Genomic DNA, 15,008 nt, shown 5'->3' with positions numbered 1-15,008 from the left:
ACTCAGAGGAAGGACAGTGATTATGTTGGTAAAAGTATGCTGAAGTTAGAGGTGCAAGGCAGGAGGACTGTAGGAAGACCAAACCTGAGTTTCATTGAAGTTGTGATGGAAGACATGAGGGTGGTTGATGTCAATGGGGAGGATAAGAAAGATATAGTTATGGTCTTTGATGACTTGGTTAGGAAAAGAATATCCTGTAAAATTTTGCAGTAAAAGCTGAACTTTGTGCGATGCATTTTTTAATAAATCTGTTTTGTGGTTTATCCAGGCAGGACCAATGAGCTCATTTGACCTGTTTATGTTTCTGCAGGTCAGTTTCAGGCTGGCCAGTTTCAGCCTGCAATACGGGTTGCAGATCTCCTCCAACACATCACTCAGATGAAATGTGGACAGGGTTATGGTTTCAAAGAAGAATACGAGGTGAATACACTCACACACATGCATGGTGTCTTTTTCCATCCCAGATCCCAAAGTAACATAACTCAGAAAAAAGTCATAGTTGTAGGCTGCAAAAAATTTAACTTAAAATTTTTGACCTCGTTGTCCTCTCTTGAGTCTTTATTTTCGATTTTATTCATCCTTGTTCCCTCCTCATCTCATCTTTGTCTTTTCGTAACTGCTATCTTCTCTTTTGCTGAAATCTCCCCCCTTTGATTCTAGACATTTCAGTGTTGTCACCCTCCTGCCCTTCTTTCTCACTTTCATCTTTTACCATCACTTTGCTCCTTTTGTTTAAACATTCTTCTTAGTCCTCTTTCCTATTCTCTTTTCAGAGAAGACCTTGATATTTGCTCCCGCATCTTGCTGTCACTTTAAACTGCTGACAGTTTAATGCACTACATTTCCACATTTATTCTTTAACTGGAGCTCTGTCCCATCACTTCATTTTACTTCCAAATCCTCTTTTTTTATTTTATTCTTTCTTTAACCATTCTTCTTGTCGGCTGTCCTTTTTATTCCTCCTGCATTTTTCTCGTCTCTGAAGGTGGAAATAAATCTTTGACAAAGCGCAAAGAAGGCGGCTTTTGTCGTCCTCTTCCACCTCCCATTCTCAGAAGAATGAATATTTTCTATTACTGACTCTGCATGCACGTTGGAAATTGTCCCTTCGTGATACAGTAACTTATATTTTCATTTGCTTCCTGTCATTTGGGTTTATACCTGCTGATACGATTCGGGGAAGAGAAAACGTGATTTATTCTGAAGTGTGTAAACGCCTCCTGAGCAAAAAGAAAAAAAAAACTGAGACGCAGTGAGAGTGGGGCTTTATTTCTAGAGCTGCTTGAAACCACCTGCCTTTAAGAGCAACTGATAAGAGAGACACCTCACAGTATGGGGGTGGAGTTTGGGCTGTTCTGTCCAGGTTCACTTCTGGTTTAGGAAATGTTCTTTTCTTTTTCTTTTTTTATTCTTTGTTTTTTTTTCTTATTTATGGTAGGAAAAAAGATTCAAAGCCACTGCAGTAGTTGTAAAAGACTTAAATATTCACTGATGAAAATTTTGTTTTTGGTGGTTTTAACATTATTTTGTAGCATTTTTCTCACAATGGAGGATATATACAAAGAAAATTAAGGTTAAAATTGCATTTTTGACCATTTATTTTGTCAAATCATTGTGAAACAGGAGCAGATGCAAAATTGCAGTCTAAAAAAAAAGCTTTTAAGTGTGATGTACAACTTGCTACAGGAAGCCACAAACTCTCTGCTCCGCTCCATTCTGATGCATCCAGTTGCACACAAATAGATCCATGTACATATTAATTTTCCTCGTCTGAGTTTACATCTGGTCTAAAAAACTGTACAGCTTTATAGCTCCAATATTGCTCGCGATTTTTTCTGCACTGCTAATGTTAGGTTTGTTGTTGTGAGAAGCTGTAAAGTAGCGGCAGAGGGTGTACAGAGATGGGTGATAGAAAAGGGCGGCTTACTCTGCACCAACAGTCCCGCCCACAACTAGAAAAAAACATTTTTATTTTATTTTGACTAAACACTGTATAATCATAATTAAAATACAATTAGGAATACTTTCAAAATCCATCACATTATGATTGGATCAGAACTTTAAATATAAGTGGCTTAATGGTCACTCTCTTAGCACAGTTGACTTTACCTAGTAACTTTGTTAATTTGTAGATTTTTTTTTCTACATAGGAAAAAGTACACAAAGTAGTTTTTGTGCACTTTCAATAAAATCTAAGCTCTTAATATAACAGTTTTTTACAGTTCATTTTAATTGTGCTGCCTATAACAAAAAGCATTTCAAAATCATTATCCACTGACCTGTTTTGCTTTGAGTTTTTTTTTTTTTTTACAATTCTATTTTTTTTTTCTTTTTGCAAACCACAGGGCTTCATTTGTATGCTTTTCTCTCACAAAAACAAGAGTATCAAACACTTCTTGGCATTTTTTTTAGTCATTTAAAAAAAAAAAAACTTCCAGATCAAAAGTTTTTTTGATCTGGACGTCCTTCTGTAACAAACTACATTGTGGTCTTTGGGTATCCTTACAAGCTAAACTGTACCTTCATGAGAATGTATTTCAAAAAGTTATTCCGACCGAATTAGGGCTGGAATCTGAGGAATATTTTTCTTTTTAAATAATATCTATTTTTAAGAGATGACATTATAAGTCTATAAGCCAAGACTTTTCTTACTACATATATTTCCAAGCATGCATGCTCAAAGAAGAGTTATTTCATACATTAAAAAGAGAAAGGTGATGTGTCACAGCACACAGGCTCAGTAGAATAGACTTGTGTTTTCTTCCTTTGTAAATATTAAAAAAGCCAAAATTAAAGAGTCATAACTCAAGAGAGAGTTTCTTCTTCTTCCTCTTTCGGCTACTCCCATCAGGGGTCGCCACAGCGAACAAGTCGCATGGTAAATTTGGCAATGTTTTACGCCGGATGCCCTTCCTGACGCAACCTTCTCAAACCGGGCTTGGAACCGGCACAGGGGTAGAGAAGGGAACAGGGAGCAGCCCGGAGTCGAACCCTGGTTTCACGGACGGAAGGCGCCGCAAACCAGCACGAGCTAAACCGGCTCACAACTCAAGAGAGAGTTTAACATCTTTTATTTCATAGAAAACCTTTGACCTTTAAAAAGAAAAGCTGATATTAATATCACAAAATTTTCTGCAGACTTCAAAGCAACTGAAAAAAACATTTAGAAAACAAAATGTGAAACGCATCAGTTAACATGTGGACAGATGTGTGCTCAGCAATTTTTTTACTTCATGAGTCTGATCACGAATTTTGTTTATTAAAAACATTTTCAAAATGTAGATTCTATAAGGTGAAGCATCCGCCTCAGTTGAATTTAGTAAAGAGCCCAGCTCCCTAGAAACAGCGAGGCAGTGACGTGTATTTGGGGATTGTTGACCTCAAGTCTCACCGCAAATTGTGGGTTTCCTGTCCCTGTCTCCATGTGTGATGTGACCTTCAGTGCTGAAAGGCATTAACCTCACTAACACTGACAACAGCCTCACTGTCAACATGCCGGTCCCCCCTGAGATCACACCTCTCCCATTCAGAGTCAGATTCAAAATATTTGAAATCTGATCAGATGGAAGCAGTATGGAGCTCTTCCCCTCACAGATCCTGCACATGATCCAAATTTTTCGTTTGAACCTTAAGTTCGAATCCTACTGGTTTGTAAAAGTTGGCAACAAAGGGCGAATAACATTGCAGGGAGGTTTCCAAAATGTTTTGGAAAAAATGTCTAGAATTTCTTTAGCTCTTTGTCCAAATAACAGTCGTTGATTCCAAGGTTTATTAAACATTCTCACAACAATTCTCAAATCATTGAAGAAGGTGGACATCTCTGTGAGGGGTGGATGGCCCATTAACAAAAACTGCAGATTGAATGCGTCTCACATGAATGTTTTTAAAGTTGTTTTGGGAACAACTCAGTATAAAAATAGATTTTCTCACTTATACTTATTTGTCATATATGTACTTTTATAGCGCTTTAATTCCTACTTTGAAAGCCCAGAGTGCTTTACAGTCACAGTCCCATTCAACCATGAACACACACATTCACACACTGATGGTGGCTCCGCTGCCGAATACTGGCGCCAACCCACAACCAACAGGAGCAATGTGGGGTTCAGTGTCTTGCCCAAGGACACGTTGACACATGGATGGGAAGGGGAAAAGTGAACTGCAATATTCCATTTAGAGGTTGAAAGATCTACCTCTGCACCACGACTGCCACACAGAATGACTAAAGATATAGCCGAAAATCTGACAGTTTAAGTACATATGCTGGGTTAGAGTCACAGCAGTTGTAAATATGTAGGCACCTAGTTGACTTTCAGTCCAAATTTAACAAACTGCACATCATTTGTGCAGTTATATTCTGTGAACAACGCACTTTCTCCAAACAATATTTTAGCTATCATAGCCCAGTGAGAAATAAGCCTATTGGTTGATCTTTGACCACTCTTTTATTTTGAAGGCACACATGTTTTTTTTCTTAATTTTTCTTTGTAAATCATACTAAAATGGTTTTATAGTTTATAATTTTCTTCTTCACTAGCCATCTACAATTAGATGTGAGCTGACATGTTTTTGTGTATATTATTGAATCAATTATAATCATAAAAGTCATAGACAATCAAGCAGACAGACACGCACATTCACTTGGTTTCTGGTACTTGTTGCCCACTTAGTGCAAATATAAAACTTTATGCATACCATGAAGTCTCATACTCTGTTTTTAAAACAGTCCAATTTCTCATCATAAAATAACATCAAATATTTAAAATAAAGATTTGAGTCTTTGTAAAGACAGACACCGTATGCAACAGAGAAATCATGGATACTGTACGCATTCACAAACACAAGCTCTCAGGATAACATGACTTTATAAAAGAATCAATTTGCTGCTTGACTGCGCAATAGGTTTAGTTGTCAGTTTCATCACAATTCATTTGTTTAGGGTGTGCACACGTGTGTGTGCATACATGTGTGTTTGTGCAATATGTAGGTCATATAGCTGTCTGAAAGTGAAAGCTGCTGTCTGGCCTTCTTAAACCCTTAATGGACTCAAACAGGGCTGCTCACTGCTCCCCAAAGGGAGGATTGTGTGCTCTTTTGTGAGTGACCTGAGTGTGTTGGAGGGCTTGTTCTAAAATAGTTCACTGCCCATATGGCACCTTTTGAGATTTGGGGTTTGGTTGATTATTACAAGCTTGTGAAGATTTCCCTGTCACATTTAAACTCATGCTATTATGTCTTTCACATTAGACTTGGACTTGAACATTCTCTGAATGCATACGAATATTTCATTAAGCAATCTTGTATGGATTATCTAAATGTGCACTAAAGATAGTATGCAGGAGATAAACACACATGACCAGACATGTGCATGTTGTTTGTTCTTGCTCTGTTTGAAGGCCTGTGGCACAGGCCAGCACCGCGGCGGGGAGTGCACACAATCTGTCTCCTCTCCTCCAACAAAGGACAGACTCCATTTTCTGTTTTAGAGCAAACTCAGTGCAGTGAACCCACACTTCATCTCAGTTTCTTTCATTTCAAATGTGCAGAAATTGTTTGTTTCTTTACTACAGGAATGTTTTTTTTTTCTTCAGCGCTCAAACATTAAACATTTAACGTGGACAAACATGAAAGCAGCACTGCCTTAACATCATTATGGCCCATAAGCTGCAGCTCTAATTCTCCTACTGTTTTTCTTCAGACTCTTAGGATTCAACGGATGCCAGCTTGTGTGTTCAGACACAAACCTGTCAGACTGTGCGCATCCATTCTTCTTGGTTTTCAGACGTCAACAATTAACTATTTTTGTGTGATCTTGTGTGTGTGCATACATGTACATGCCTTTGTACATGTGCACATTTAGGCTCTGGCAGAAGGACAGACGGCGCCCTGGGAAACTGCTAAGAAGGACGAAAACCGCAACAAGAATCGCTATGGCAACATCATCGCATGTGAGTACTGCGCTGTTTTTTGGTACTCCTAATACTTTTTCAATACATATTTGTGCGTATAAGTTTGTTTGAAACATTAAAACTCAAGGATTATGATTTTTTAGAGCAGTAACTGTTTTTTTTTTTGTCTTTTTCAACAAAGTAATGTCAGCTTGCAAGACTTTTCAAGTAGTCAGTCAAGGTCACCCCGCCTTAAGCATCCACCCACTTCCAATGAAAGGTCTATTTGCATCTGTGCACATTTCTGGCTTCTGCGTTCAAAACCTTCGCTTTTAAGCATCGCTACGCACATTTTTGAGACTGGGTACATTGAATGCAAATATGCATCAAATACTGACCAATCCGAGTCTTGGATTTGGTAGTGATAAATGAATGTCACGATAGAGCTAACCATTTGTAAATTGATCATGAAGAAGAAATTAACAATAGTGGTTTGTACCTGAATGGAATTATGTCACCAAGTCTTTTCTATACCCAAATAGAGATGTGAAAGAAAAATCCTGGAAAAATTGCAAGATTTGCATTGGTTCCATTTTTTGCATCAAGCCTCTGTAGTGGTGGACATCCACCTGTAAAGAGTAAATAATTAAAAGAAGACGCCCCTCCCTGCTCATCCAGTGTAAACAACATGGGCTATACTGGCATTCACAGAAACGCGTTTCTTGCATTATTGAACGCGTGTCACATGTCCGTTGTGTCCGAATCTTTAGACTGTGCTATCAAATATGCACAGGAGAAATATTATTTGTACATTGCTAACTAAACTAAAATTACTATCCTGATGTAGCCTGATAATTGTAGGTGATGAAATTCAGTCCTGAATAACTTTTTTTAATGTAAAAACTGAAGAAACCATTATTAATATGCAAATCTATGTATCTTCTAAATGAGTCATATTCTCACTCTTTAGTGTTGGGATTTTAATGGACTTTTAATCACTGTCAAACGTGAGCCATATCGCTTTGCTTCAGCCAAAGATCCTGTCTAATTGTTTTTGGACAAAGAATGGAAAGAACACATGCTAACCTAACAACATCAAAGTGCCAAGCAACCCATTTGGAAAATCTCTCTGAAGAGCAGAGTTTCACTCTGGCTGCTGCTTTTCTCCCAAAAAACAAAAAAACAACACATATCCAAACCAAGGCAGTGTTCTTTGTTAGAGAAAAAAAAGGTAGCATTCTGTCATGTGTCAGTCCCCACGCCTGACATTTGTCAGTAAACAAAAAGCATTTTTTATGAGGAAAAAAAATAATCAAAACTTAGAAAGGCAAAGACGATCGTATTTTACCTTTGAAGTTGACAAAAGGTTTCTTTTCTAATGTTGCTCACTGAATTCTTCGTCTCCTAAGACTCACATTTTAAAATCCAGTTTTTGTGAGCAAACTTGTAAAGAGAAGAAGCTTTCGGTTTGCAGAGGGATTTCTTTTCAGTCATGTCTAATGATCAAAGCCTGCAGCTTCTGTTTCTTTCAGAGACTTTTGTCAAAAATGAAGCTTCATTTTGATGCAAAGGCAGAGTGCTGTAATGATATTCAGAGTGAGGTACTGCATGTTGGATCAGTGTGTGCGTTGGCCATTAGCCTGAATTTGCATGTGAGTGTGTGTGTGTGTGTGTTATACCCAGCATTTGTAATCTTGTTTTTGTGCACCAATGATGTCTGATTGGATGTTCTGTTGATTTGTGGTTGCAAGCTTGTTACTTTTCACAAATGAGCCCAGGTCTCTGTTAGGAAACAACAAGAGAGACAAGTTGTTTGGAGTTGTGTTAGTGTGTCATTTCCCTATTCCTGTATATTTTATGCATGCACACACATACCAACAAACATGTGCTCACACGTCACTTAGCCATACATAAAGTTTTTAACTTTATCACCATATTCACTTACCTTATCTCAAATTGTCATGCCAACATTATACATATATTTTCATACATCACTCGTGTCTCAAAAATCAATCTTCTTAGAAGAAAACTCAGCATTTAATCTTTATTTAGTATTTATTCACTCTGGTCATCTGCCGCTTTGCCTGTCTTTGCACTTATTTTGAAACAACCCAGACAATTTGGGGGCAAAAAAGTTTTTATTTCCTCAGAGCAGATGATGAAGTGTGTGTCTGGAGAATTGGCCAAATAAGAACTTTAAATGCCACGTTTTCTGCACTATAGGACTGTAGTGAATGGGAACTAGAGGGCACATTGGATTATGAGGTGCATTAAGACAGACAAAAGAGCTCAGTCAGTCAGATTTAACTGACTGCATTCACAGTAACTCCAGAACTTGTTTGTAACACGCTACACATTAGCCACATTAGTGTATTTGCAATACCTTTTAACCTTGTTTGCAACACGTAAAAAAAACGACTCATACAGCTAAAACAAACATTACTCTGACTATGCTAACTCCCAACCAAAAATTAGGCGGGCATGCACTGTAACCAGCAGAGGCATACAATTGCAATGGCCAGTTAGATCTTAACTCCATGAGACTAACGCCAGCTAAAAGGCTTTACACCATATGTCTATGCCATTGTGTCCAATGCTTCTGTTCTGCACCGTATCTTTGACCAATAAAAGAGAAAAAAAACTGACAGAAAGTTTTTGGCATTAGCCTCTGTCAACAGAAAATGATCTTTCATGGTAATCAAGAAAGAAGGATTTTATCTTTACATTAGATTTGTGTTGGTTAGTACACACATTTGACATGTATTTATTTTTTGTAATATTGTAATCAGATTGAATTGGTGAAAGTGGTAAAATGGTGAACTGCCAACACGTTTAGTGTATGAGCAACTCTAGTCCTGTACGGATACTCGAGCCTTGGATTAATGGCGATGATGGTAATCTAGATAGGAGAGCGAATAACATCCATGAAGGCGTTGATCCAAAATGCACAGCCTGCCACTGCGTATGTATGCACAGACATGCAAAGATTTATTACGGGAGAGACCCCGCACTGACCCGAAGGCCTGAAATGAAACATAAAGCTTGTATGAAATAGCCTGTCAAAGAGCTGATAGCCAACAGAAATTATGATAAATTTGCTATTAGTCCGAATCCTTTAATTACAAGGGCCGAGTAATGGAAACTGTCCATCTTGCTCACAGTGAATAGTATGATTGTACAAAGCCCCATTTTCTTAAAAAAAAAAGAAGAAAAAAAAACAGTTGTAAAAGGCCCCAAGGGAGCCGACTTTGTGCAGCCTCTTTATTAGTACATGAAAATGTAGTGAGACAGGAGTTGACAGGCTGCAGAGCAAACTTTATAAATGGGTGAAAGGTTTATGTGTCTGTTTTTCTTTTTGATAGGTTGAAATGAGTTTTACCTTTTCTTTAAAGCTAATCCTCTGCGAAGGATTTATTTGGTGATTTAAAGCTCCCAGCAGTCATGTGCAAGAATTTCTTTTTAAACAGCAGCCTGAATTCATTTTTCTCTCTGCGAAAGCATCAGGACCATTTCTGATTGGATCCGAATGTAGAGGATGATCTTCAGTCTGTTGCTGGGAAAAACTTCATCTGATTAATATGTATTTGATATTGTCAATGACCTGTAGTTGTTATCAAGGGTGGAAACCTTGACCTTATGCAGTTGTTAATGTTCAAGATTTCTTTTAAATATTGTTATCAGGATGGGTAAAATGTTTTAATATTTGCAAGAGACATAAAGTATTCTGCAAATTCTCAACTCTACTTTGCTCTATTCTCAACTCTACTTTGCTCTCCCTTTGCCTTTCGGTTTGTTCTTACATTGCTGTAGTTTCTGTCTGGATGCTACTGCAGTAAGACAGATAATTATGCAGAAGGGAAGCACAGAACGATCCCAGGAAAAAAAAAGGAAACAAATTATTTTCTTTTCTTTGTTGTCTGTTGCTACGTTCACACCAAGCATGTGACACACGTACTTGAACCCATGACTAACCCATGGTTTTCATACTGGACGATTGCTACTGTTTACTAGTGCATGTCCACTACATACAGTTGGAGGAGGCTTGTTGCGAAATGTCAAAGCGTTGCAAATCTCGTAAATCTTACTCCAGACTTTTTCTTTCACAGGTCTATTCTGATATACAAAAGATTTGGTGTTGTATAGTTCTGTCCGGGCACAAACAGTAATTATTAATCTCTCCTCCATGACCAATTTTCATAAGGTTTGCACTTTGGTGAATGAAAAAGGATGCCATCCAAACATCACTACCAAATCAGAATCCCTCATTGGTCAAAATTAAACCTGGTTTAACTATTAACGCATTTTTAATGGCTGCAGGCTTTGTATGTTCAGCTTGAAAACAGTCTTAGAAATTTGTTTAGTGATGTGTGAACACCAGAGTTCTGAATATGGATGCCCTAAACAGACTTTACATAGACTTTTCACTAGAAGTAGCCGCTTTAAATGCATGTTGCCGAGCCCGGTGTGAACGCTGCTTTACAGTAGAGTCATCAGAGCTCTGTGAGCCTGAACCTGTGAAGCAACTGATCCCAGCTGCCATCATTGCGATCTTTCTTCTATGATAACCCTAGAAGTCGCCATGCCATCAGCCCCACCCAGCAAACTTAAGAACAAATACATCGTACCACACATACAAACTTTTTTTTTTTTGTATTTTCCTCTTGAAAATCTGAAAGAAAATTAAAGTTTGCACCAAAGAAAAATTGACAGCCTCATCTTTCATACTCAGATAAAAAGGTTTTGATGATATCAGTTAAAATCTGCCAGTATATGTGTTCTGCATGTATGTACAGAACCTCCTACAGCAAATGCTCTGCAAGCCTCAGCAGATCTCTGAGAAGGGACCAAAATGTGTTGTCTGGCTTTGTGAGGTTTACACCAACAGCCAAGTTCTAACCCTTTGAGTCCCAGCGGTGTTTCTCAGTAACCTTCCTCCTTCTACTCTCTTCACACAAAGCAGTGCTAATTTTCCCACCTCTCGTCCCCCTCTCTCCATTAGCAGTGTGGAAGGGGCCAATTGGAGCTGACTTGGGCTGTCTGCCAAACACAAATGCTAGGTGCCACGTTTGAAATCCCCTCAGCACGCAGAGTAAATGTTAATCTTCTGGCCTCCTGTCCTCCACTCATCGCCTGAACTTCTCTACAGCTCTGTGGCCTCCTCACTTAGTTTTCTTTAACTTCACAAATCTCTGTCATCTGTTGTTGTCGACCTTTCCAACAGTCTAAATTAATTAACTTCCTATTTGTTATCTGGTCTTTTTTCATCACCCTAAATATTGTCCTGTTCTGTATTGCCACCACTCATTCACATTTACTTTCTTTTATAATTCAACTTTCATTATCATCATTATTTCCATCCTTTTCTGTTCTTCCTCCCACTGTACATTCTTATGGATCCTCTTTGACAGTTTATTAAATAACGAGTTTGCTTGAATCTTCATCTGTTCATTATTGCAGCAAGCTTCCTATGTGCTCAGTTAGGATTATTCACAACAATTCTAAGATTTATTTGAAAAAATTCACATTCAGATTCAGATTTGCTTTATTGTCATTGTGCACATGCAGGCTCTATTGTGGCTGCTAGTGAACTCTCATCAGATAAAATACAGATCTGTGCATCTCTAGAGAGAAGGATCACGTTAGCCCTTTCGTAAGCTAAACATGATTTTTTTTTTAAAAGCTAAACATGTTGGAATTCATCTGAAATTCCTGGGCTCTCTCTCATGACATCTCATCGTTCTTTATCGGTTTTGTAAATTTTTAGAGTCGCCTAATTCCCTTTGTGTCAATGATTGTCTGTAGCTGAGCTGCAGATTTGGTCTTTCACAGAGGTTTATTCTGAATGATGCCATCTGCTGTAAACACTCACTGCAATCTCACGTCCTTTCTTTTTGCTAAAACCTTCTACCTGTCTGTGTGCCAGTGAAGTCTGACACCTTTGGTACACTGGAGCCCCAAATCACACATTGTTGTCAGCATTACTAGATTTTTACCCGATTTATCAGAGATCCAGTTTAGTTTAGCCTCCATATCTTACTTTTTCTTACTTCATTTATTTATGTTTTCAAGCAGGTAGGTCAATTGAGAACCAAGCTTTTTTATTTGTATTTTTATGTTTTTCTCTAATTCTGCAATGCCTGGAGGAAAGCAACACATGCCTGAGGAGAACACGCAGACTTTACAAAGAAAAGACCCAGCTGGGATTTGAAGCAGAGCCGTCTTGCTGTGAGGCGAGAGTGCTAACCACTACACCACCTTGCAGCCCAATAAAATAAAAAAAAGTGTTTTGGACAAGTGAACTATCTTAACACGTGTCAAAAAGACAAAGGCAGCTAAAGCTCACTCAATCTTTAATGTATCTGCATTGCAGACCTTTTCCTTTCTGTCCCATATAACGTTTGCCTTTTTCTATTTACACTGAGGAGGTACGGATACAAGTCAACTGCCACTCCTTGGAGTATCATCTTCGAGCAAAATGAAAATATTGTTTAAAATCTTTAAATTCCTGATCATCAAAAGGTTTTTTTTTTGTTAAAAAAGAAAAAACAGAACTCGTCAAGCTAAAATGAGAAAGGTACGTTTTAAATGTGTAAAAGACACATCCAGAGTTTCTGATAGCAATTCTGTTCATGTAACTAAAACTTTCATAGAAAACATTTGAACTGATAGTAGGGCACTCTGAATTACTCATCTGTTGATCCTAAATGGAGATGTTCCTTAAACGTCCCTTTTTCATCTCTTAATTCCTTGCATATCACTATTAAACCATTTGTATTATATTTGACACATGCATTTCTGAGATCCTACCACATTGGTATCATCAAAACTTCTCCTTAAAACCTAATGTATATAACTAGGACAATGTTTTCTGCCCTGTTGTGGATTATTATTCCACTAGGGGCAGTAAAAGGCCTTTTCTTGCTCATTTTAAAATGGCTGCTTCTATTAAAACTCAGAAAACGTGCTAATTTTCTAAACTTTATAACTCATCTATTGCTGTTGTTTTCCCTAAATGACTACTTGTTATATTGAACGAACACACAATCTTCTTCTTTCTCTTTCGGCTTTTCCCATCAGGGGTCGCCACAGCGAATCATCCTTTTCCACCTCACTCTATCATGGACATCTTCTACCCTAACATTAGCCAACTTCATGTCCTCTGTTAAGACATCCATGTATCTCCTCTTTGGCCGTCCTCTTGCCCTCCTGCCAGGCAGCTCCATCTCCAACATCCTTCTACCAATATATCCACTATCCCTCCTCTGAACATGTCCAAACCATCTCAGTCTGGCTTCTCTGACTTTGTCGCTGACACAGGCAACATGAGCCGTCCCTCTGATGTACTCGTTCCTTATCCTGTCTAACCTGGTCACTCCTAAGGAGAACCTCAACATCTTCATCTCCGCTACCTCCATCTCAGCCTCTTGTCTTTGTCTCACTGCTACCGTCTCTAACCCATAGAGCAGAGCTGGTCTCACCACTGTCTTGTACACCTTTCCTTTGAGTCTTGCTGGCACTCTTCTGTCACACAACACTCCTGACACTTTCCTCCAACCGCTCCAACCTGCCTGCACTCGCCTCTTCACCTCTTTTCCACAATCCCCATCACACTGAACTGTTGACCCCAAGTACTTAAACTCCTGCACCTTCTTCACCTCAGCCCCCTGTAGCCTAATGCTTCCACCTTGATCCCTCTCGTTCAGACACATGTATTCTGTCTTACTACGACTGACCTTCATGCCTCTTCTTTCCAGAGCAAACCTCCACCTCTCTAGCTGTTCCTCCACCTGCTCTCTACTCTCACTGCAAATTACAATGTCATCCACAAACATTATTGTCCAGGGAGATTCCTGTCTTACCTCGTCTGTCAGCCTGTCCATCAGCATAGCAAACAAAAAAGGACTCAAAGCTGATCCTTGGTGTGTTGAACGAACACACAATGTGTTGCTAATTCTCTATAGTACATATAGACCATGTTCAAATCTAGGGATTGAATTAGAGACAGTCATGTCAATATGTTTACATGCTAATCAACATTGTTGTGAGCAAAAACTTACCAATTTAACCAATTTATCATAGTTGATACTATCTATAGCAGATTAAAAAATGATCTTGTGGATTTCATCATAGGGTTTGAAAAAAATATCTTTATTCCAACAAATACAAATTTTCTGTCAATTCTTGGATACAGTGGCCTTTTCAGGGTTATTTTGATCCTTTTTTCTCTGTCTTCAAAGATTTCTCCTTTAAACTTTTAGCACTTCCTTGTTTATTTCTCCCTTCAAATGAACAACTCCGTCCACTTAAAGGCTGTCAGTCTTTGCAAACCACACATACATGCACACACACTCTTCCCTCTTATCCACTCCAGAGCTGCTCAACAGACGTGTTGAGAATCAGAGCTGAAGTCAGAGTGGCAACAGCTCCACTGAAGTGTTTGACCGGAGAACCACAACAAATATTAGCATCCTCAAAGCTTTCACGCAAACACAAACAAACACACACTCTTCCCAAACACGAGGATGCACTTAGATCCAGTGAAAATACACAGCATGCAGACTTTACGAACACACACCCAGACTCTCCTCACAGTCTCCTTGCATTATTGCTCCCAGCAATTTTGCAGCAATATTCCACCCCCAGACAATCTGTTTTTGGAAAACAACGTTCTTATTTTTAAATGGATATTTGTTCCTAAATAATGACGTGGAGCCTAGACTCTGTAGCAGATGGTACGTCATGTAAACTGGAGACCTAACCAGCTTTATGTTAATCTACTCTGGTCATTGGAAAAGTTTATCTTCCTACCAATAGATATGAATACGAATTAATATCCCAGTTGATTCTCCAGCAGGCTTGGTAACAAATGTCCAGAGATATGTTCCAACCACCACAAGTGCATGGTAGAAGATCCAAGAACTGTTGCATTGAGCAAATGTATCAGCTCTTAACTGTTTATGCATGTATAATTAAGATCAGAGACTGAAATCATGAGTGGGTCTCCTAAATTGTTAGAAGGGAAAATGCCAAAACAGCTATCTTTATTATTTAGCCTTTAATCTGAGTATTTATGGCCCACAGCTGTGCTGGACTGCTAGGACCATTTTGCTTTTGCAATTC

General features: G+C 38.6%; 1 protein-coding gene across 17 annotated transcripts in view; it reads left to right on the top strand.

Moving 5' to 3' along the window:
* Window positions 1–15,008, top strand: part of ptprt (protein tyrosine phosphatase receptor type T) — a 311,398-nt gene that overhangs the window by 239,303 nt on the left and 57,087 nt on the right. For all 17 annotated transcript variants that reach the window (XM_078948035.1, XM_078948033.1, XM_078948029.1 and 14 more), the window contains 2 exons: window positions 311–420; window positions 5,861–5,948. In XM_078948035.1, coding sequence (XP_078804161.1) covers window positions 311–420; window positions 5,861–5,948 — 198 coding nt within the window. The remainder of the gene's footprint in view (window positions 1–310; window positions 421–5,860; window positions 5,949–15,008) is intronic.

The sequence above is a fragment of the Oryzias latipes genome, chromosome 5 (genome assembly GCF_053564925.1).
Source record: "Oryzias latipes strain Hd-rR chromosome 5, Olatipes_Hd-rR_3.1".
In the NCBI taxonomy this organism is placed as follows: domain Eukaryota; kingdom Metazoa; phylum Chordata; class Actinopteri; order Beloniformes; family Adrianichthyidae; genus Oryzias; species Oryzias latipes.
Note: the sequence above shows the minus strand (reverse complement) of the source record. Positions and strands in the feature narration are given on the sequence as shown.